Source organism: Azolla caroliniana, unplaced genomic scaffold (assembly GCF_043228905.1).
Source record: "Azolla caroliniana isolate FFs.n. ecotype wild unplaced genomic scaffold, voAzoCaro1.0.p SCAF_15, whole genome shotgun sequence".
NCBI classification, from domain to species: domain Eukaryota; kingdom Viridiplantae; phylum Streptophyta; class Polypodiopsida; order Salviniales; family Salviniaceae; genus Azolla; species Azolla caroliniana.
Window position 1 is genome coordinate 19,665,361 of NW_028230450.1, and position 21,631 is coordinate 19,686,991.

General features: G+C 36.9%; 2 protein-coding genes and 1 long non-coding RNA gene across 3 annotated transcripts; 2 read left to right on the top strand and 1 right to left on the bottom strand.

The window, feature by feature from the left end:
• Positions 1-370, top strand: LOC147855003 (uncharacterized). Its single transcript, XR_015531066.1, has 3 exons — positions 1-28; positions 136-189; positions 342-370. It is a non-coding gene; the product is annotated as an uncharacterized LOC147855003 (long non-coding RNA).
• A 4,800-nt stretch (positions 371-5,170) lies between these two features.
• LOC147855004 (RING/U-box superfamily protein) lies at positions 5,171-12,701 on the top strand. Its single transcript, XM_087331003.1, has 15 exons — positions 5,171-5,313; positions 8,868-9,018; positions 9,714-9,808; positions 9,888-9,973; positions 10,166-10,257; positions 10,353-10,470; positions 10,979-11,065; positions 11,157-11,321; positions 11,366-11,477; positions 11,555-11,643; positions 11,719-11,784; positions 11,867-11,954; positions 12,018-12,069; positions 12,148-12,211; positions 12,303-12,701. Exons 1-15 carry the CDS (start codon positions 5,196-5,198, stop codon positions 12,432-12,434), a joined length of 1,515 nt encoding a protein of 504 aa, XP_087187129.1. The 5' UTR covers positions 5,171-5,195; the 3' UTR covers positions 12,435-12,701.
• A 394-nt stretch (positions 12,702-13,095) lies between these two features.
• On the bottom strand, positions 13,096-16,269 carry LOC147855005 (pentatricopeptide repeat-containing protein At1g06140, mitochondrial-like). Its single transcript, XM_087331028.1, has 2 exons — positions 13,417-16,269; positions 13,096-13,182 (listed from the first exon to the last, which is right to left on the bottom strand). The coding sequence occupies exon 1, from the start codon at positions 16,003-16,005 to the stop codon at positions 14,224-14,226; it is 1,782 nt and encodes a 593-aa protein (XP_087187154.1). The 5' UTR covers positions 16,006-16,269; the 3' UTR covers positions 13,096-13,182; positions 13,417-14,223.
• Positions 16,270-21,631: the final 5,362 nt, after the last annotated feature.

Consider the following 21,631-nt stretch of genomic DNA (forward strand, 5'->3'; position numbering starts at 1 on the left):
CTTTAAAGATCTTCAAGATCCCATAAAGGTGAGTTGACAAATCTGCTCCTGTATAATGAGCTATCACAAGTCATTACATGCACTGTGAGTTAATGTTTTGCTTTAACTTAAATTTCCCTGCTTTTGTTTATGCAGCGCTCTATAATTGATTAGGAGGTTGAGGACAAAGAGACAAGGGAAGAATTTGAGGTATTTTTGACTGTAAAATTCTTCTTTTTCTCAAATTTGAGGGATGCTCTTATTCTAATTTCGGTTACTGGATAAATGTATTCAAGTAAAATCTGTTACTATTATAAATGGACCTTAGGCAACTTGTTTTGATTTAAGTTATGCTTCTGCAGGCTGAACAGAAGGCAAAAGGAGAAGCAGCCCAATGGCGTAATTTTTTTTTAGCAAATCGACTAGAAGTGGCAGAGGTGATACAAGTGCATGGACGGACACTCCTTTAGAAAAGGCTCATAAAGCAAAGATGGTGTAAGTGAAATTGATTTATTATGGAAGTGGAGTTCTTTGCAAAACATTATGTGCTATGTGTTTGAAACTTTTCTTCCTCGCGTGAAGGTATTGGAAGCATACAAACAAGCATCACTGACATGAGGTATGGAGGATGGTAGAAATATCAACAATCGTGACCTTGAGGCAGCAGATATTATCGATCAATTTAACACTGTAAAACGTGTGATCTCTCTAAAAGCACCGAGCTGAACGGTCTAAGAAAGTTAAGAAAGAAAAGAAGAAAGAAGCATCAACGTCAGCGCCACCTGAATGGACCGAAGCTCATCCTTGGAATCCTTGGGATCGGGAAAAGAACTTAGCAGCAGGTAGAAAAAGTGTAAATTTGGACAAGAAAAGTATGGTTGAAGGGTTAACTTCAAGATTCTTGTCTTCTTCTACGAAACGGAGCTTCCTTTGAGACCTACATGCATATACTTGCTTTTGGGAGGCTTGGTATTGCAACACAAAAAATTGAATGAATTTATCCAGTTATTGTCAAAACAAAATTCTCCATGTACGTTCCTGATTGTGCTCTTATCCACAGCATCTATTATTTATTATGACTGTATTGTGAGTTTTGACTATACTGTTGGTGATGGTGCAGTGTTTATGTAGGAACTTGAGAAAGTAAAAAAGGGCGTCCGATATAAAACTCTAGTTTTGTGCAAATCAGGGAGAGTTAGGTGGCATATGATTCACTTTGAGTGTCAGTATAAGGAACTGTGCACGAGATTTCCACTCCCATGTAGCTTCTTGTCATTCAATTGCCATATAAAAGAAAAGGACATGTAAGTTGCTCTTAACTGTTGCAATTTGTTTTTAAACATATTATGGATGGAGCACAAGGGCATTTTTATGTCTCCTTATCCAAGCATGTGTTCATTTGGATATGGACTAATAAAATGCGGAACAATACTCTTTATGTGAGATGTGGGTGAAGAGGGAGAACTGGAACGTATGATGCTAATGTCTCGAATGCAAAAGAGCAAAATGAACTTCAAGGAAAAAGCCATGACCATACTTGCACCAACTGTCGTATCAAAGGCCTACAGATGCAACACGAATTATGGATGTTGAGGATTCCTTTCCATTGCATGATATTCTTTACAAGCTTCTTGGGGGATCAAGTGTGATGGCAAGAATCAAACCAATGAGGCACAAATAGTGTTAAAGCATGATAAAACTCAAACATTTAGTGAATTTCATCTTCTCCATTTAGGATAGACAGCCCAATGAAACATAAAAAATGAGTGGAAGTCGAATCACTCTCATATTCTTGTTGGGTTTACCTACAGAAGACAATTAATTGATGAACAATGGAGTAGTACTCTTCATAATAATGTTTTTAATATTTTCACAAATCACCTACTGAAAAAAGAGAGGAAAAAACAGTGTAAATATGTTGTCATTAGCAATATAAAAACCTCATCAGAGGCAACTCCTTGTTGCTACCTGACCTTGGATTTCCTTGAAATGATTATTTGTTACAAATGTCTTTTTTACTTTTTAGCATCATTGCCAAAACGTTTTATACAGGCATCGAACAGGGAAAAAATTATTTGGATAAGCGATGCTTTATTAGCCTTTTTTATTTGTAAAATGATGGGGTAGCTTCCATTACTGAGGGTGGTGGGAATCAAACTGATGGTGTTTTTTGTATGGATTTTATCATGATTATGCAATGACTTTTGAAGATACTTCTTCACAGAGAATTCTGTGTGGATGATTCTTATATTTGTTGGTATATCCTAATGAATCTTGAGTCATAGGTGAAACCTTGATACATAAATATTATTTTGATTATGTCTTCCTTACAATGACTTGCATAGACATCTGGGAGGGTGGAACAAATCATCTTTTACTACTGCTTTACTCTCCTAAATGAAGGGTTTGATAAAATATCTTTATGGTTGCACCTATTAATCAACTTCTATCATCGAAATGCTGAGTAAAACAAACCATTTTGAAAGAATAAACAAATAGATAACATGAAAACATGTGACATTTCACAAAGCTCGAATCATTGTCTATCAGCAATAATTACTTTATTACTTTTCTTTGTTTCACTAATGTTTGTGTGTGCATTATGGATTTTCATGTTTGTGTTAATACTTAGTGTTAATACACAAAACTAGGGAAAGGATTTTGGCCAAGAAAAGATAACGGTATGAGAATATTTAGGGAGAAAAATGATAGTCAACTATCACAAAGAGTCAAACAAATCAAAAGAATTAGGAACCAATTTGCATGCTTAGTTGGACTAGAGTCTAAAATATATGTTGCTTCATTATCATTATTCGACTTGACTAGATGAGAAAAGCCAAAGTCAAGAACCTAGTATGTGTTGCACATTTCATGACCTAACCCTAACATGATTGAAACTTAGCATGCAACACGTATATCATTATTTCTCAACCTCAACCTTGACATCACTTCAATCCCAATCCTATAACTTGGACCCCAACCTCAACTCAATTAGAACCTAGTCCACATCACATAATTGAGTTGACCTGAACCTCATGATCAAACCCCAACCTAGACCACACTAAACCTCATTATTAGATTCTGGACCCTAAATAGTCCTTACCCAACCTGGATTTGACTAGAACCCAATATGCATCATATATTCATTATCAGTCTCAACCATAAACCCCAAACCCTAAAACCTTGACCCAACCAAACCTCACACATTTCATTATCTAGCCTCAACTCGACAAAAACCTAAAACACATTCCACAGTGAAAAAAAGTATCACTTTCGAGGATCATTGTATGTATGTTGGGTTGGGTTGTGTGTGTGTGTGTGAGAGAGAGAGAGAGAGAGAGAGAGAGAGATGGATGTCACTAAGTTGGTAAGGTTGCCCAATGGAGACCAGGAGGTCATGGGTTCAACCCCCTACATTCCACAGTGGCATCTAGTGAATATTTTTGAAGTATATAATAGAGAGGTGAGAAAATTGGGTTTCAAACCCAAGGCGTAGTGCTTTGGTAGTATAACAACTTACCAAGAGAGAGAGAGAGAGAGAGCCTAGATGGATGTAGCTTAGTTAGTAAGGTTGCCCAATGGAGACTAGGAAGTTATGGGTTCAACCCCAACATTCCACAGTGGCATCTAGTGAATTAAAAGAGATATGTATGAAATATGTAATAGAGAGGTGTGTGAGATAATTGGGTTTCAAACCCAAGACATAGTGCTTTGGTAGTGTAAACAACTTACCAGTATGATAGGTAGAGGAGACTAAGAAGTGTTGTAAGTTGAACTTGTAACTATTGTGGATTTTACATACAATTAATATAATCGTGTGCTTATACCAAAGAAAAAAAGAATGGGTTCAAGTTTCAACTCCTACATTTCCAGAGTGGGATGTAGTGAATTAAGAGAGATATATGTATGTAATGTAGTAAGAAAGAGGGGAGAATAAGAGAGGTCGTGGGTTCAACCCCCTACATTCCACAAATTATGTACATATGTAATAATGTATGAATGTAGAGTCTAGACAATGTGAATTAAGAGAGATATACGTATGTAATGTAGTAATAAAGAGGGGAGAATAAGTGAGGTCGTGGGTTCAAGCCCCTACATTCCACAAATTATATACATATGTAATAATGTATGAATGTAGAGTCTAGACAATGTGAATTAAGAGAGATATATGTATGTAATGTAGTAATAAAGAGGGGAGAATAAGAGAGGTCGTGGGTTCAACCCCCTACATTCCACAAATTATATACATATGTAATAATGTATGAATGTAGAGTCTAGACAATGTGAATTAAGAGAGATATACGTATGTAATGTAGTAATAAAGAGGGGAGAATAAGTGAGGTCGTGGGTTCAACCCCCTACATTCCACAAATTATATACATATGTAATAATGTATGTATGTAGAGTCTAGACAGTGTGAATTAAGAGAGATATACGTATGTAATGTAGTAATAAAGAGGGGAGAATAAGAGAGGTCGTGGGTTCAACCCCCTGCATTCCACAAATTATGTACATATGTAATAATGTATGTATGTATGTAGAGTCTAGACAGTGTGAATTAAGAGAGATATATGTATGTAATGTAGTAATAAAGAGGGGAGAATAAGTGAGGTCGTGGGTTCAACCCCCTACATTCCACAAATTATGTACATATGTAATAATGTATGTATGTATGTAGAGTCTAGACAGTGTGAATTAAGAGAGAGATATGTATGTAATGTAGTAAGAAAGAGGGGAGAATAAGAGAGGTCGTGGGTTCAACCCCCTACATTCCACAAATTATGTACATATGTAATAATGTATGTATGTATGTAGAGTCTAGACAGTGTCACTGTAGTTAGTAGTAAAGAGGTGAGAAAAGTTGAGTGTGATAGAGACAGAGAGACGTCTTTAACTTTGATACTCTGCCTCTCCTTTGAATTGAACCTTTCTTTTTTATATGCTTCTTCAAAAAAAAAGAGGTTTTTCTGTGCGTGTCTACAGTCTAATTTTGATACTCTGCCTCTCCTTTCAACCTTTCTTTTTTTATATGCTTCTTCAAATAAAGAAGAAGAAGAGGTTTTTTGTGTGCGTGTCTACAGTCTTAACTTTGATACTCTGCCTCTCCTTTCAACCTTTCTTTTTTTATATGCTTCTTCAAATAAAGAAGAAGAAGAGGTTTTTTGTGTGCGTGAAGCAGCTCTTGTTCTGAGAGGGAGGGGGAGGGACAGAGAGAGATGAATCTTGAAGAGAACGCGTTTAACGATGGAGACACCATAAGGGCTGATTCTGATCACGACTCTGAACATCATGCCGATCAAGAAGAGCCCCCAAAGAGGCCATGGGCTTGCTTAGGTAAATCGGGTCGATAAATTATGCATGAGAGACAGACAGGGCATATATTATTGTCTTTTAAGAGGCCACAAATTGCTTATATGACCAAACCAGAGATTACATCTTCAAATGTTGTCTCATCATTGAAAAACACAACAAACCAAAATAAATTCTTGATATCCATTCATGTAAGATTTTTCAAATCAGATATATTGTAATATTTTTCTTCGAAAGATTTCTAGCATTGGAATTGAGAGGTCTCTAAAATGAGGGAAGCACTGCAATGGTGGAAAATATGGCCTTTCTCTATGATGACAAGGGGGATGAGATTGTGATCCAGGAGGTTCAGGCCTATGTGCATGACAAATTGCTATTGCCTGATCTATTATAACCCTTTGCAATGTCCTTGTCGGGAACCCATTTGTGTATCCCTTGATTGACTTGTAGCATGAGTAGGAGTAATGGGGCTAAATAAAGATGTGATTGTTCTTTGTTGATTAAAGAAAAGTAAGAAAGATTAGCCTCTACTAGTGGCCAAAATCAGCCTATGAGACAAATCATGATTACAGGAATCATTTGAGACATGATTTCTGCGTCTGATATAAGCTCATGTGAAAACAAAATAGCAATCCTAGAGATGGGAAACAAGCATTCAAGTTAGAAAACACGCATTTGATCATGATGCATGGAATACTAGAGAGTAAAGTGAGATGGTGATGTTGTTGTTGAGGATACTGATGATGATCCTGAATGACCCATGGGGCTTCCAAGTTGTAAAAATTACTCTACCCACAACAAATGAAGAGAAAACTAGGAAGCTAGTTACAGAAATGAAATAATAACTAAAAAAGTGCACTACCTAATAGTAATCAGGCATCCGAATTTACCACGTGTAAGGGTAAGATATTTGCTCTTGAAACTCTTAATGACCATGTAGTGAAAGATTCCCCACAACTGTGGTTGAAGGGACTATCATTTCTCTTGTAGCAGGAGTTGTTCTTGCAATGAGACGCGCTCAAGTAGTAATTCATGAGAAACCTCTCTAATTTTAGCATGGGCTGGGTACCCATTTCTATTCTCAGCAGCTGGGAACCTGTAATGCATCAGCTTCACGCTCCTGAGCTTAGTGGTATGGGCCTCTGATATTGAGGTTACGTGATGGCAGTAGCATTGCTCTAGTGTATTGTTTCTTTGATTTGTACATCGTATAACTCTTCTACATTCCACCATGCAAATCATTTTTGAATGTCAAGAAACCAACCTCAAGAAAGAAGCTTTCTTTTGTAGTTTTATCTCCTATTTCCCTTGCTACCCCAGATACGCAGTGTTGAGGCATGGTCTCCCAAGTCACCAAATGCAGCTATTCATTCATGTGTTTGAGGGTGTGTAACTCTCTTGGTATCCTTCATGTCTCTAGGAGTATAACTGAGAATGGGTTTGTGTTTCTTTATTTTAAGATTCCTGGATAACAGCTTTTTCTATATTTTCTTCATCTCATTCCAAGAGTTGCCGGGAATACTTCCCCAATACCTTGTTTTCATATAAAAGGTTTTGCACTGCACAAGCGCCAAAAACTATGTCTCTGATATGCTATCCATCTTTGTGTTGCACTGTTGTTGCACAATCTCGCGACTGCAATATATTAAGCCTTACCTCCTTGCTTCAATTCCCCGAATCAAGGTTTTGCTATGCTAATGGAGTGTAGACTGATTATCAGGTTTATTGATGCTGATGATCATTATTTGTTCCTGGCCACATTTCTCAGAAAAAAACATGCATTGCACTCAGAAACTTCTGTAATGACTAAACAAACAATACAGCATCATCGGCATAAATTAATAAGTCGATATATTTTATTCATGTCCCCCAAGTGCCTTTATTATCTTCTCCACCTAATCAATGCATAAGCCAAAGAGAATAGGAGAAAGTGGGGAATCTTGTTTGCAGCCACATTGCTCATGAACTCCTTGTAGAACCCCTTATTGGTTTTTGCTCATGGATTCCCTGTAGAATATAATGACAGGAACGAAGTAGGAGAAGCAGTTCAAGCATAACAAATAGGACTGCAAGGGAAGCACCTTCAATGTTTGGCCTTGATTTTCAGTAACAAGGGTCACAGGGTTGTGGTTCAGTTGGATGTGGCATAGGACTGCAAGGGAGGACCTTCAATGTTAGATGATATTTGGCCTTGATTTTCGATAACAAGGGTCACGGGGTTCTGGGTCACAGGGTTGTGGTTCAGTTGGATGTGGCATAGGACTGCAAGGGAGCACCTTCAATGTTAGATGATATTTGGCCTTGATTTTTGATAACAAGGGTCACGGGGTTCTGGTTCATATCAAATTGCTATTGCCTGATCTGTTGTACTTGTTTCTTAGCTATCCCCTCTTATTGTTACTCCTTTGTTTTTCTATTTTTATTTCTTCTTTGATTAGGTTGGCAAAACCTTTCTTTATTTCAAGTTTCATATTGTCAAAGTTGATCATCTTCTTTGACCAGGGCACCTCTTCTTTAATTGATGTCCACCCAACTTCTTTTCAAGTTGAGGGTAATGTTCTCCCTTTTTGTTGTAAGAGATGTTCATCATCATTGCTTCATATTCCACTTACATATATTTGTCAGCTTCTTTGAGGATGGAGTCTTAACATTGGAATGCATTAATGGTTGTAATTGACCATTTGTGTAAGTATTATAGACCATGGGAGTGGGTGGCAAAATGGCTTGTTCAGATTGCTGACGAACAAGTGCATGAGGTGACTGCAAAAAGCAATGTTGATGATAAATAAACATCCATGTGGGGCAGGGACCAGCAATTGTTAGGAAGGACAGCGCCCTGCTGTGTGGGTGGGCCTTTCAAATTTGTAGAATAAAAAGAAAATGTGAAAGCATTGCTTAATTTCACGGTTTTTATTTTCAATGTCTTTGGTCCTGTGATCATGTAGACAAGCAAAGAGCAAGCTGCATGCCTAGTATCACCAGAAACCTTTCTGCCCTCAGTAGAGCTTCTTGGAAGCTCTTACAATCTTGTACAAATTCCTGAAAATCATGCTCAAGGCATTCTAAAATGACACCTTCTGGTTGTGGTATGTTGAGAGAGTGTAGTTTACGTATACTCTTTTTCTGCTCAATACTAAGGTAAACCCCAGTCTCTATTTTCAATGTGGTTCTGTGTAATGGCATGCCTCTCCCTCTCTCACATGGGTACCCTGATGTAGCTTGGGTATTGGCCTGCCATCCTCAAGTTATTTTCCCATAAATTGTAACATACAAAAGTGCATGTTCTAGATTCTAGGTATCATTTGTTAAATCAAAGTATTGAAAAATAAAACATGATTTGCATTTGATATCTCAACTCACAAGAAAAATCTAAATAACGCTGAAATGGAGAGTACATCATAAGGTAAAATTTATGAAAAGCTTTCACTCGTGAAAGACATAAAAGATGATGTGTTATAATTCATGGTAATGGTCATTTAATAGCATATCCCAAGAGTGCCTTTATTGATGTCATTCAAAAGTCATCTGAAAAACGTTTTCAACCACAAAATGAATAATATTCAATGTTAATTTTGCAGTTGCAATTGAAAGATCAAATCCAGACATAGTACTCTGGGAGGATGATACCATTGTTGGTCGAGGAGATGTGAATGGGAACACGAGGGTTAGCAAGTTCCATTGCAGGATTTTCAAGAACTCATCTGGAAATATATTTGTCAACAATTTTGGGTTAGTACTTTGCTTGGTTCTTCTAACCAAGTTGAAGATTGAACTCATCACTTTCATATTTATATCATTATTTCAACAGATTGTTGAATGTCTATCATTCTTAATTTAAGTACCCAGAGTGTGTGATTCATGCACATGTGCATTTGTGGTCAGTTCCTTGGAAATTGTATATGTTGGAACTTTGAAAGAAAGATCTTAGAGGAAAAGGTCATTCATGTACCATATATTGAGAATTGATTTATTGTTTCCAAAGGAATTCTTGAAGAGAAATTACATGCATCTATTACTTTTGTACTGTAGAGGTAATATAAGAACTGTGTTACACAAGCCAAAAGATAAAAATAGATTATATTATAATTTCATGCTAGTAGAAGCATAGCTGGTTGATCGACATATCACTGTTTTATACACACATCTAGTCTTATTTATTTTTCTGGGCCATTTAGTCTACTTTCATTTGTTGCAGAGAAAGTTGGCTTTGCCGCGCCCATCTAGAAAATAGTTATTAGATAAAGCATCATTTTGGGATCCCCATGTGTTTCTAGATCCTGTGCAAAAAGCATTATAAGAATGCTCTTTAATTCAGATTGCAGATAGATAATTATTAATGCAGCTAAAGTATGGAACCATAATTGTATATTAATTAATATAATACTTTCTGTCTATTTCATGTGGGAATCTGATTTCACGTGCAGTAAAAATGGAATCCTTATCAATGGTTCATGCCTCGAGAATGCGGACAGCAGATCTTTAAAAAATGGCGACAAGATTTCCTTAGGACTTCTTCCTGGTAATGTTTACTCCTAATATATCTGATTTGATAACTTTGGGGCCTTTTTTTTCATTTATGTGTGGTAACTTGTTTGTAGGCTTACCTCAGTACATCTTCCATATACGTGATAATCGACAGAATGTCTTAAAAAATGGTACTGTTAATGGGAGAAGAACAAATGAGGTAAATGGAAATTCTCACAATGTACAACTATTGCCTTTGCCTTTGCAATGATGAAATGAATGACATTTTTCTTGTAGTGCATGGATATAATTACAGAATCCAAAGATGTGAAACACTTGAACATGTGATATAACCTTACATTTGTTTTGGCTCAGAAAAATGAAGTTTAATGGTTTTCCCTTAATGTAACAGCTTTCAAAAGTCAAGGATGACTTCAAATGCTGCATATGTCTCAGCCTCTTGCATGATGTTGTTACTGTAGCGCCTTGCCTTCACAATTTTTGGTGAGCTTAATGTTCTCATGTGACTTTGGTTGGTTTTTACACTGTTTTGTTACTTTGTGACTAAACAACTTTTTAATGTGTTTAACTATATGCAGTAATGGTTGCTTCTCTGCATGCTATAAAAACAACAGAACGCCTAGGTTCAAATGTCCTCAATGTCGACAACCAATAGTCTTTGCGAAGAGAAACCACACCTTGTGTAACATAATTCAGGTACACAACACATGCAAATGCTCAATTAGCATTGTATCCTTTTACTGCAAGAACTGTTTGCAGTCTAAAGTTGCATTGTTTCATTGTGGCGTCATATCTCTGAGGATTGGAATTGCCACAAGTTTGTAAGATACGAAAATGTTCCTCATTAGATTTTCCTTTTAATCTCGTGGATCCAATCTTATCAAATCAGCTAATAGTTCTTCACTGAATGTGCTATAAAGATAGGTATGATTCAAGATGAAATCCTTTTCCACCAAAAAATTAAAAATTCTATGTAGATGCCAAATGCCAAGTCAAATTTTGAAGGAAATTCTTCAGTTTGTAATTGGTTTGCAAATTCATCTTCTTCATGGGAAATAATAACGTGTTCAATTCAAAAACTTTGCTACTCTTCATGATTCATAAACTTTGTTATTGATGTTATCTCATTGCTATCATTATTATTATTTTTGTCGATAATTTAGTGTTTTGTGCCATGAGGTTTGTGGTTTGTGGTATGTTTCAGGGTTATCTGGAGAAATATCCCACGTTGAAAAGGCCTGCTGAAGAGATTACACATCTGGACCAGATTTCAATTGTGGGCAGTAACTTCGTACGTGTTCTGAATTGACTAAATACAATCCTAAATTTTTGCATTCATTTCATTGTGTAGAAGGCATTCTAACAGCTACCATAATATATAGGTCAAGGTAGGAACATATGATGATGACTCAGCACGTGATGATGATCTCTATCAATATTGTCCACAATGTCTGAGATCAAATGGTGCAACGTTTATCCATTTATTTCTACTAAAATTAGAAATGCCGTTCCCATTGTCGGTTACACAATCTTTGTGGAAATGTTTTTAATGGATAGAAGAGTTCCTTGATTAGCTGACCCCAACCAATGAATTGCAGTCACAGATGGTGCTTTTCGCTGTAGAGTGGGAACTCACCATATTCAATGTAGTACATGCGATATGTTGATGCCAGATAGATCGGACATAGATGTTCCTCAAAAATGTATTTCTCTCATTTCACCTTTTTTTCTTTGTCTTCTAATTTGGGGAGAATCTGTTCTGGAACCTGGAGCTTTGTAGGTGCTGGATGCTGCAGAGCCTTTTGTGGATTGTATTGGAATTCCCAAAGTATTATAAGAAGTTTCAATTCTTCATGTATAATGAAAAAGGTGCCCTGCAGGTCGCTTTGTTATCTTTCCTTTTTCACCCTTTTGAACTCTCATATTATCTGTTGAATATTTCAGATGGATGAACAAATTATAATAGATTTTCCGATGGGGGCATTTCAGGGCAATGCATATGAGCAGGATGTGAGCTGTCAATGTACTCTCTGTTAAGGTTTATAACTCTTTAATTGAAAGATAAAGTTTTCTTGCTTTCTTTATTTTACAGGTTACAAAACGCTATTTAGAAGAGTATGGAATTAGTATTCATGATATTGTGCAAGCAGACTTTGGCAAGATGTGTATGGGTGTAATTGGTAGGGAGAGCTACTTTCATTGACGTCGAACAAGTTGGGAATTCTGACTTTATATCCATGCAGGAAAACCGGAGTCTCTTGGTGGATTATTTACTACAGAGTCCTACTTCTGCGAGTAATTCTCAAAACGGATGCTATTTTAACCCTACAATATTTTAACATTTTATGAAATTGATTTAGCAATATTTTGCAGGCACTGTATAGAAATCATCATTGCCCACCTTTTATATGAATTCCGACTGTCTATCCCACGGAAAGTGAGTTAAAGCTGAATTTGGTATTCTCAACCAATGACTGATTCATAACTCATTATTAATTCTTGTTTTTTTGGTTTCTAACTTCATGTAGGAGCTCCCCCCAGATGCAGCTGGAAGGGAAAATTGTTGGTATGGGAGACTGTGCAGAACACAACGACATAACACTTTACATACACAGAAGTACAACCATGCTTGCGAACCGCGTCCTAGAGATGATCATTAACTGAAAATTCATGCATGTGTCACCATTATCTGTCTTCAGGAGAGAAAAGTTGAAAATGGATGTTCTTGTATAGTACAATCTTTTTTTGTTTTTGTAAGCCAACAGCTGCTAGCCATAGCTAGCTATATTGAGGAGCATAAGGGCTGTTTTAATGTCTTTAATTTATACACACCTTCTATCGCTGGTCATTGGTTTGGTTTGTATATTTTTATGATTTAAGATTTTCAAAACTTTTTTGAAAATAAGTATGTTTATCGATGCTGCATAGATTGCTCTTAATGCTTTCGACATTTCAAAAACTTATTAAAATCAATAATGAAATATTTTGAGATTTACATAACCTACCAATGGCATAGACTTGAGATTTATATCTTTAGACACTACCGAAAGAAATTTTTAAAATAGATCAATGTATCATGATGAACTCCCTATTCATTATTTTCTCTTGATTCTTTGCTTGCTTGCCAAGAGAAACCATACTGCTTGCGAAGAAACATCATGTGTTCTTTGTTTTTCATGTTAAGGTAACAAACATGGATTTCTTGCCACTTGTTTTTTTTTCAAACAGGAGATATGCTAGACAGTCTTCAGCTAGTAAGCACATAGCTGAAGACCAACTTTTTTCTCTGTTAACAAAACCATTAATGTTACTTTTTTACTCACAGTAATAATTTTAGATGCTTTTGCAACACACAGGTCTGTTTCTCTCCAGTTCCTCTTCCTTTCCTTTCTGAGTTGTGAAAACAAACTGATCAAATTCTGAAATTAGTTATCAGAGATACTTTTGGTGCTCTAAATATATATAGTTATATATATATTGATTTTTTTATTAAACCAAACAAAACTCCGGTATCATTAAATGCTCCTTGCAACGCTGAAGCCAAGTAGGTATCACAACAGACAGACAAGGAAGCAATACCCATTGTGTCAAACATGAATATATATATATATATATATATATATATTAACGAAACTCTGGAACCATAAAATGTTCCTTCCAATGCTGAAGCCAACTAGCCAGCATGATAGACTGGGAAGCAATACCTGTCATGCCAAACTTGTCTTTCTCATTTGTCCCTTGTGATACTCAGTCCTGCTTTATTGGTTGTTCACAGGAACTCCAGTTTATGCTGTATCGGTCTACAACCCTGCTATAAGCTCTTGGTATTTATGGCATAACTATCTTGCTCATGAGATATAATTTTGGTTTTCTTAAAATTCATGTGGCATTATTGGTCGCAACAGAGTCTCTAGAGTATTTCCTCGTGTCATGTGAACGGCAAAAGAATGTAACGTCACAACTAATGACCTAATAATCAACAAAAAAAGAGCATTTCTTATCCCATTCATTTTGCTGGTCATGGATGCTGAAGACTACACTCAGAAATATGCAATTCTTCTATAATTTTGGCATGCACAATATCATGCAATAGCTGTTCAATTTATGACATCATTGTTATCCTCCAAATGTACATTTCTTTTTAAATATGCAACTTTGACATTCGTATACCTGCCAATTGCTAATGTCTAGCCTTCAATGCATATTTAGTCCATCAACAATATATCCTTGCATATTCCAATGCAAATTTCTTTGGGCTCTAGTCACATCCTCCAAATGATAGTCTCTTGGCTTCAATGCATACTTCGTCCATGAATAAATCCTTGCATATTCCACAGCATATTTCTATGGATATGTGTCAGCTGATAACACATCCTTGAATATTCCGATGCAAATTTGTATAAACATTAGTACACCGGCAACATATCTTTGTATATTCAAATGCATAAATTAGTCCACCCAAAACATCCTTGTATCTTCCCAAGCTTTATTATTTATTCTCCGAACTTCAATCTTATTTGCTTCTGCATACATTCCAACAGCTGAATATATGTTCCGCATGCAAACATATGCAGCTCCACATTTTCCATCCAAGTGAACCGACTGTTCAAATGCCCATCTACCAAGATCTACATTAATCCATTTGTGACAAGCACCTAGGAAAGCCAAGCATAATGTGAGGCGTTCAGATGATGGCACCTTTCCTATCATAATCATGGCTTGGTTAAAGTGCCCAGCTCGGCTGAAAAGATCAACCATACAAGCATAGTGTTCTGAAACTGGAGTAAGTGAGTAGGTACTACCCATTTCCTTGAAAACCAACTGCCCTTCTTTGACTAGACCTGCATGACTGCATGCAGTTAGCAGAAGAAGAAAACTGACCAGACTTGGCATTATACCTTCTGCCATCATTTTGCATAACAAGTAAAATACTCTTTTGATCTGACCTAGTTGGGCATACCCAGATATTAATACATTCCAAGATACAACATCTCGCATTGGAAGGACCTCGAACACTTCTTGAGCTTTTTTAAGAGCACCGCACTTTGTATACATATCAACCAAAGTATTGGCAAGCACAAGGTTTCTTTCTATTAAGCCTTGTTTGCAAACCTCAGCATGTATCTCTTGACCCATCTGAAAAGAACCCATGTTACCACAGGCTTTGAAAATGCAAATAAAAGTAACTGCATCTGGAGCAATGTCTTTATCTTGCATCTTCTGAAAGCATTTCAACGCTTCATAACCGAGTCCATGGTGATCATATCCTGAGATCAATGCACTCCAAGACCCAACGTTCTGTGTTGGAAGCTCTTCAAATACTTTTTCAGCTTTCATAAACTCTCCACATTTAACATACATATCGATCAATGCCGTGCCAAGCACAACATTCTTTTCAAGCAAGCCTTGCTTTCTGACCTCATCATGTATCTCTTCCCCTAATTCTAGAGATCCTACACAGCCACAAGATTTCAAAACACAAATGAAAGTGACTGAATCAGGTGAGATACCCTCGTCTCTCATCTGGCCAAAGCATTTTAGTGCTTCACCACCGAGACCATGATGGGCATATCCAGTTATCAATATACTCCATGATATAACATCCCTTACCGGAAGTTGATCAAAGATTTCTTGTGCTTTTCTCAGTAAACCACATTTTGCATACATATCTACCAATGCATTACCAAGTATGATGTTCTTTTCTAGCAATCCTTGTTTTGTAACTTCAGCATGTATTTCTTCTCCTGCCTGAAGAGACCCCGTGCTACCACAGGCCTTCAGAGCGCACGTAAAAGTAACAGTGTTTGGTAAGACTCTATGTTTTCTCATTTCTTTGAAGATTTCTAGAGCTTCATTGCCAAAGCCATGTTGGGCATATCCAGATATCAGTGCATTCCAAGAAACCACACTTAAAAGAGCCTCAGGAATGTTGTGGAAAACTATATTAGCTTCTTCAAAAGCACCACATTTGGCATACATACTTATTAATGCAGTTCCCACATAGATGTCTTCAGGAACCAATCCTTTTAGAATCACATCGGAGTGCATAATTCTTCCTTTGCGCAAATCTTTTGTTCTCCCATAAGATTTCAATAGGTTTAGATGAGCGGCCTGCTCTTCGCGAAACCCTAATTTGTCATATTTTCCTGACCTCCTGTCATTGTGCTTGTGTTCTTCCCAATGAAGCACAAACACACTACCACAAGAAGCATGGATCAAAGACACGGGCATGCTTTCTTTTAAACTGGAGGTCAATAACAGTCATTTGAGACCATAATTCCATTGAAACTGTGGAGGAAACATAGTTCCATCGAAACCATGGAGGAGCTTTAATCCCATTGAGACTGCAAAGAGACTGTAATTGAATGAGACCCTAAGTCCATTGAAGGTCAGATTTTTTGAAGCGGTTTTTCAAAATATAGATAGATAGACAAATACCATTTTGATTTCCATGGAAGACCGATTGCGATCTAGGTGACAAAAACAGAGGAGATCAGAGCACTTAGAGCAGAGCGGAACAGAGCAGGGTCTATCTCTCATTCATTCATTCATTCATTCATGGGGTGTTTGTTTATAAAAACTCAGTTTCTCTTAAATGAACCCTGATTTTTGGATATTTACAAAACTAGCCCTTTTCCCATTCCCTCACTTCTTCATAGACTCTTAGAAATATACCCCCATGTTAGTCAATTCAAATACGCAGACACATTAATAAAGGTCTCTTTGTCTCTCTCTCTCTCTCTTATTGTAATTATCTGTGGAATGTAGGGGGTTGAACCCATGACCCCCTAGTCTCCATTGGGCAACCTTACCAACTGAGCTACATCCATTTGGGCCTTTATCGTAATTATCTTACCCTAGTGGTAAGTTGCTCCACTACAAGCACTACGCCTTGGGTTTGAAACCCAATTTTCTCACCTCTCTATTATATACTTCAAATATATTCACTAGATGCCACCGTGGAATGTAGGGGGTTGAACCCATGACCTCCTGGTCTCCATTGGGCAACCTTACCAACTGAGTTATATCCATCTTCGCCTCCCTCTCTTTTTTTTTATTGTAATTACCTTACCCTAGTGGTAAGTTATTAGCATCACAAGCACTGCGTTGTGGGTTCGAAACCCAACTTCCTCACCTTTCTATTATATACTTCTTATATATTTCTTAATTCACTAGATGCCACTATGGAATGTAGGGGTTGAACCCATGACCACATGGTCTCCATTGGGCAATCTTACCAACTGAGCTACATCCATCTGGGTTTGGCCTCTCTCTCTCTCTCTCTCTCTCTCTCTCTCTCTTCATGACTTATCTATGCATTGTAAGAATTTATATGAGTTATCTCTTGTCAAAAAGATTATGTGTTATGATTGTCTTTCACATATGTCTCCCTTCTTTACAATTGAAGATATCTACACAGGACTTAAGAAATTGGCCTCTCGAAACGCAAGTGATCTTCAATGTATAAAGGTTGAAATGCTCAAATGGACGGGACAGGAAGCATATGTATGGATAGACGATATGTTTAATGATGCATTGCAACATGGTATGCCGTATGATTGGACTACAAATTAGATCAAACCTTTACATAAAGGTGGAGATATAAATAATGTAAACAATTATGGAACCATTATGGTTGGCTCATTAATGGCAAAACTATTTGGATGTATAATGGAATCAAAGATAAGTGTATGAGCTAAAAAAAATGGTAAGAGAGCTTATGCACAAGCTGGCTTTCGAAAACACCATAGCACCATTGATCACCTTGTCACCCTTCAAGCATTAATGGAGGAAAGTCGTCTGAGAGGTAAAGGTTTATATTGTTGCTTTGTAGACTTTAAGAAAGCTTTTGATATGGTACCTTGTGAGCATCTTTGGAGGGGAATGGAAGAACTTGAGGTGCCAAGTGAATATATGCTTGCAATTTCTCGAATTTATGAGAAAGTTATATGTTGTGTGTATGAGAGATAAACTTTTAGATTTTTTCAATAGCACTATTGGTGTTAAGCAAGGATGCCCACTCTCACCAACACTATTTGGTCTATGCATTGATGAATTGGAATAAATGGTTACCAAGTTTGCAAAGGAAGAATGTGTTGAAGAAGTTGCCATTGGGAATGTTGTGATTATACTTTTGCTATATGCAGAAGTAGTGCTTTTTGCAAATACTTTAGGAGATGCACAAAAGCTTATGAAGACATTGGAAAAAAATTGCATGCATAATAAATTAAGTGTCAATAGCTCTAAAACAAAAATTATGCTTGTGAAGAGCCAAACAAGAGATAAACCATGCATTATGTACAACAATGAGCCACTTGAATGTGTGGAAAGCTTCAAATATCTTGGCCTTGAAGTTCCTTCAAATCATAGATGGAATGAATGTGCTACACGCCGCTTAGAGGGGGGCAAGCGAGCATACTATGCCTTTGAGAACACGTGCAATTGGAGATATTAAATGTTGGGTCCTCAAGAAATATCTTTTCGACACTTTGGTGACACCGGTTCTTCTCTATGGGGTGGAAGTATGGGGCGGTAGCATCTCTAAATCTACGTGGAAAGAGTTTGAAAATGTCCAAAAACATTTTCTTACAAAGTTTCTACAAGTTAAGAAACAAACGCCCTACACCCTCCTCCTCCTTGAGACGGGATCGTTTCCCATTGAGTTCATGGCCATGGAAAGGGTTGTTGAATACATGCTTAAGGTTCAAAAAAGTTTGTTACATTGACTTCCTAGAATTGCATGGGAAGCAAGCAAAAAGATCCAAAAGACGCATAAAAGAAAAATTGTGTGTTCTGGTTGGATGCAAGATATGGTTTGGTAGATGGGATGCGAGACACTTGCTTCATGATGCATCACTAGATTCCTATATAAATGAGGCCTTTTTGCAACGCCAATGTATCATGACATGGGACAAATGTGGAGGCTCACGCTTCACACATTATACTACACATGTTGCACCTAACTACAAAACCATATTCTTTGTGGAACGGGGAAACCGTACACATTGATACATGTTAGAGCCCATCCCGTTATCTGCCATTCGAACCATTGCTTCCATTCGACTTAGTTCACATGCATTGCGATATGAGACAGGGCGTTGGGGCACAGGTGATGAGAGTGGTCAACTATGCACACTTTGCCCTAAACAAGTTTGTGAGTCTAAGTATCACACTTTGATACAATGTTCTACCTTTGATCATGTTCGACTATGCTTTCCACATCTCTTCGACCGAACCCAATCCTTGCACGAATTTCTCTCACAACCACAATGTGCACTCTCAATTGCAACATTCATTGGTAAAGTTCTTGAACATCGAGAGTCACTACTCACTTTCACACGTATCACGTGAAATGTAATATTTTTGGTCCCATAGGTCATATTTGACCTCCGAAGACGATAATATAATCTCTCTCTCTCTCTCTCTCTCTCTCTCTCTCTCTCTCTCTCTCTCTCTCTCTGCTTTCTCTTTTTTATCCTTCCGTTTTCTTTCTCTTGTTGGCATGTTTGAGCCCAAGAAAACATTTATGTAACCACATTTTTAAGTTAAAACCTAGGTTTTGCTTGTTTTTCGTTTACTTGTCGGCTCTTGGAATGCCTACGAGAACACCCTTCCTTTCTCAAATATGACACAAATACCCATGAAGCCTTCTTACATCCATATCCCGAAGTCTATTGTGAGTGAAGTATCCAATTGGTTGGAGGTATTCTTGTGTTTTCTCTTGCCTTATGCCTCTAATTGTGTTTGCATTGTAGCGAAAACACACCATTCAAACTTTTTTTACTATCCGTTGAGAAAAAACACCTTCAACTTGATGAGCATTTATGTGTGAAGATACTGAAGTTTGTCAAAATGACAAAAAAACCCTCCTTTATGGTTAGAAATTGATTGCCTCATGAATATATGTGTAAGAAACTCATTAATGTTAAGGAAATAAAATAAGGAGGAATAAAGAGACATATTTGAGTTCCCAATCAACACCCCATACCACATGAGTATAGAGGAGGATCACACGTATGTAGCTAGAGCTTTCTCACATTGACAGAGTCTCCACGTAGTAATTCTTCTATACTTCATGAAGGCCCTTGACCATTCACACCAAACGACTTCATTCAAAGTGGTGAGTTGATGAAATACTCATTAAGTTATCTCTCATTATAGGATCGAGAATAACACAACCTTATCTTTTATTCCTTGTGAAATAACCCTTCATTATACCATGTGGTTATGCTTGTCACAATTATAGTCAAGGTTTTTTATTTACATAACGATTTTCTCTAGTGAAATTAGTAATGGTTGAAACCTGAAGGGTTATTTTTTCAATCTAGGGGTATGTGCATCCCGGATACATTGTAATGCACATATAATGTCATATAGGATAATGACCAATGCAAATAGTAGACAATATCCTCTCCAATCCTACACATCCACAACTTCTTGTGTCAAGCTCTTAGAAGTCTCCAACAAGGAGAACCCTATGTTGATTGTCAAAGACAAAAGCATATTGCCTATTCGAAATATGCCATTATCCTCAATGCCTAAAGAACATACATATGTTTCAAATATGCAAAGAAGTATTTCCTAACTCCATTTGAGGAAACACTTATTGTAAAGGGGAATTTTGACACTTCACTTGATGAAGTTCACACTAAGATATATAATTCCTAAATCAATGTTGACTATGCTCCTTTGAAACCATGAAAAAGGATGTATCCTATAGATGATGCTATTTGTCAGAAAGCAACTTCTGGAGGAAATCCACCCACCATAACCCCTTGAATAAAATCATTCGTTTGGAAGGAAGGCGAGACTTTTGCCACCCTAAGTGCATAACAATTAGCCACAAAAGTATTGAAGCTTTATTCCCAATTCTCTATTGCCCTCTTTGACCATGCATGCATAATTGGTTTTTACTTTCCCAAGGCTTTTACAACTTGCAAATTGCAATAGTTCAATCTACTACAAGTGTAACCTTAGTCAAGGCAGGGTAGGGTATTGCATAGTCTGCATTTGTTTTGCAACCTGGGACCATATAACTCGGCATTTCTTTTGAAACTTGGTATGAATCCAATTCGGTGTCTTGGTCTTGAAACTAAACCAAACCATTTATACATAACGAAAACCTAACCGAAACGTTTTAAGAGCTTCCCACTTCCAAGCCCTTTAAACAAAACCTTTTATAGAAAAGGTGAAACTGAATCATTTAACGAAAAATAGAACCCAAACCGAACCCTTTAATAAAAAATGTAAACGAAACCATTTAAACTAGTTAATTAAACGAAAAAAACATTTAAATAACTAAACATTACGTCAAATTATTGAAATAACTAAACATAAAAAAACCATTAAATCAATCCATTAAGGAAATAAAAAACAAAAGGAAAAACCAATAAACCGTGGTTTGAGAACCAAACCTAACCAAATAATTAAGCCATTCAATTAATTAAAACAGTAAACCATTACGGAGATAAAACCAACTGAAGTAAAAACTAATAAACCTTAGTTTGAGAACAGAACCAGAACGAAACCAAACCGTTTAATCATAATTGAACAACCTAATTGAAACCAAATCATTTAATTACAATTGAAACCAAACCAAAATGTTTAATAATATTTGAAAACCAGACCATTTAATTACAATGGAAACCGATAAACCTTAGTTTGAGAACCAAACCAAAGTATTTTCGAAGCGCTTAATGGTTTGGTTCGGGTTTGAGCCGAAGCAGCAGGTCCATACCTATTGAAAACCAGACCATTTTATTACAATTGAAACGGATAAACCTTGGTCTGAGAACCAAACCGAATTATTTTCGAAGCGCTTAATGGTTTGGTTCGGGTTTGAACCGAAGCAGCAGGC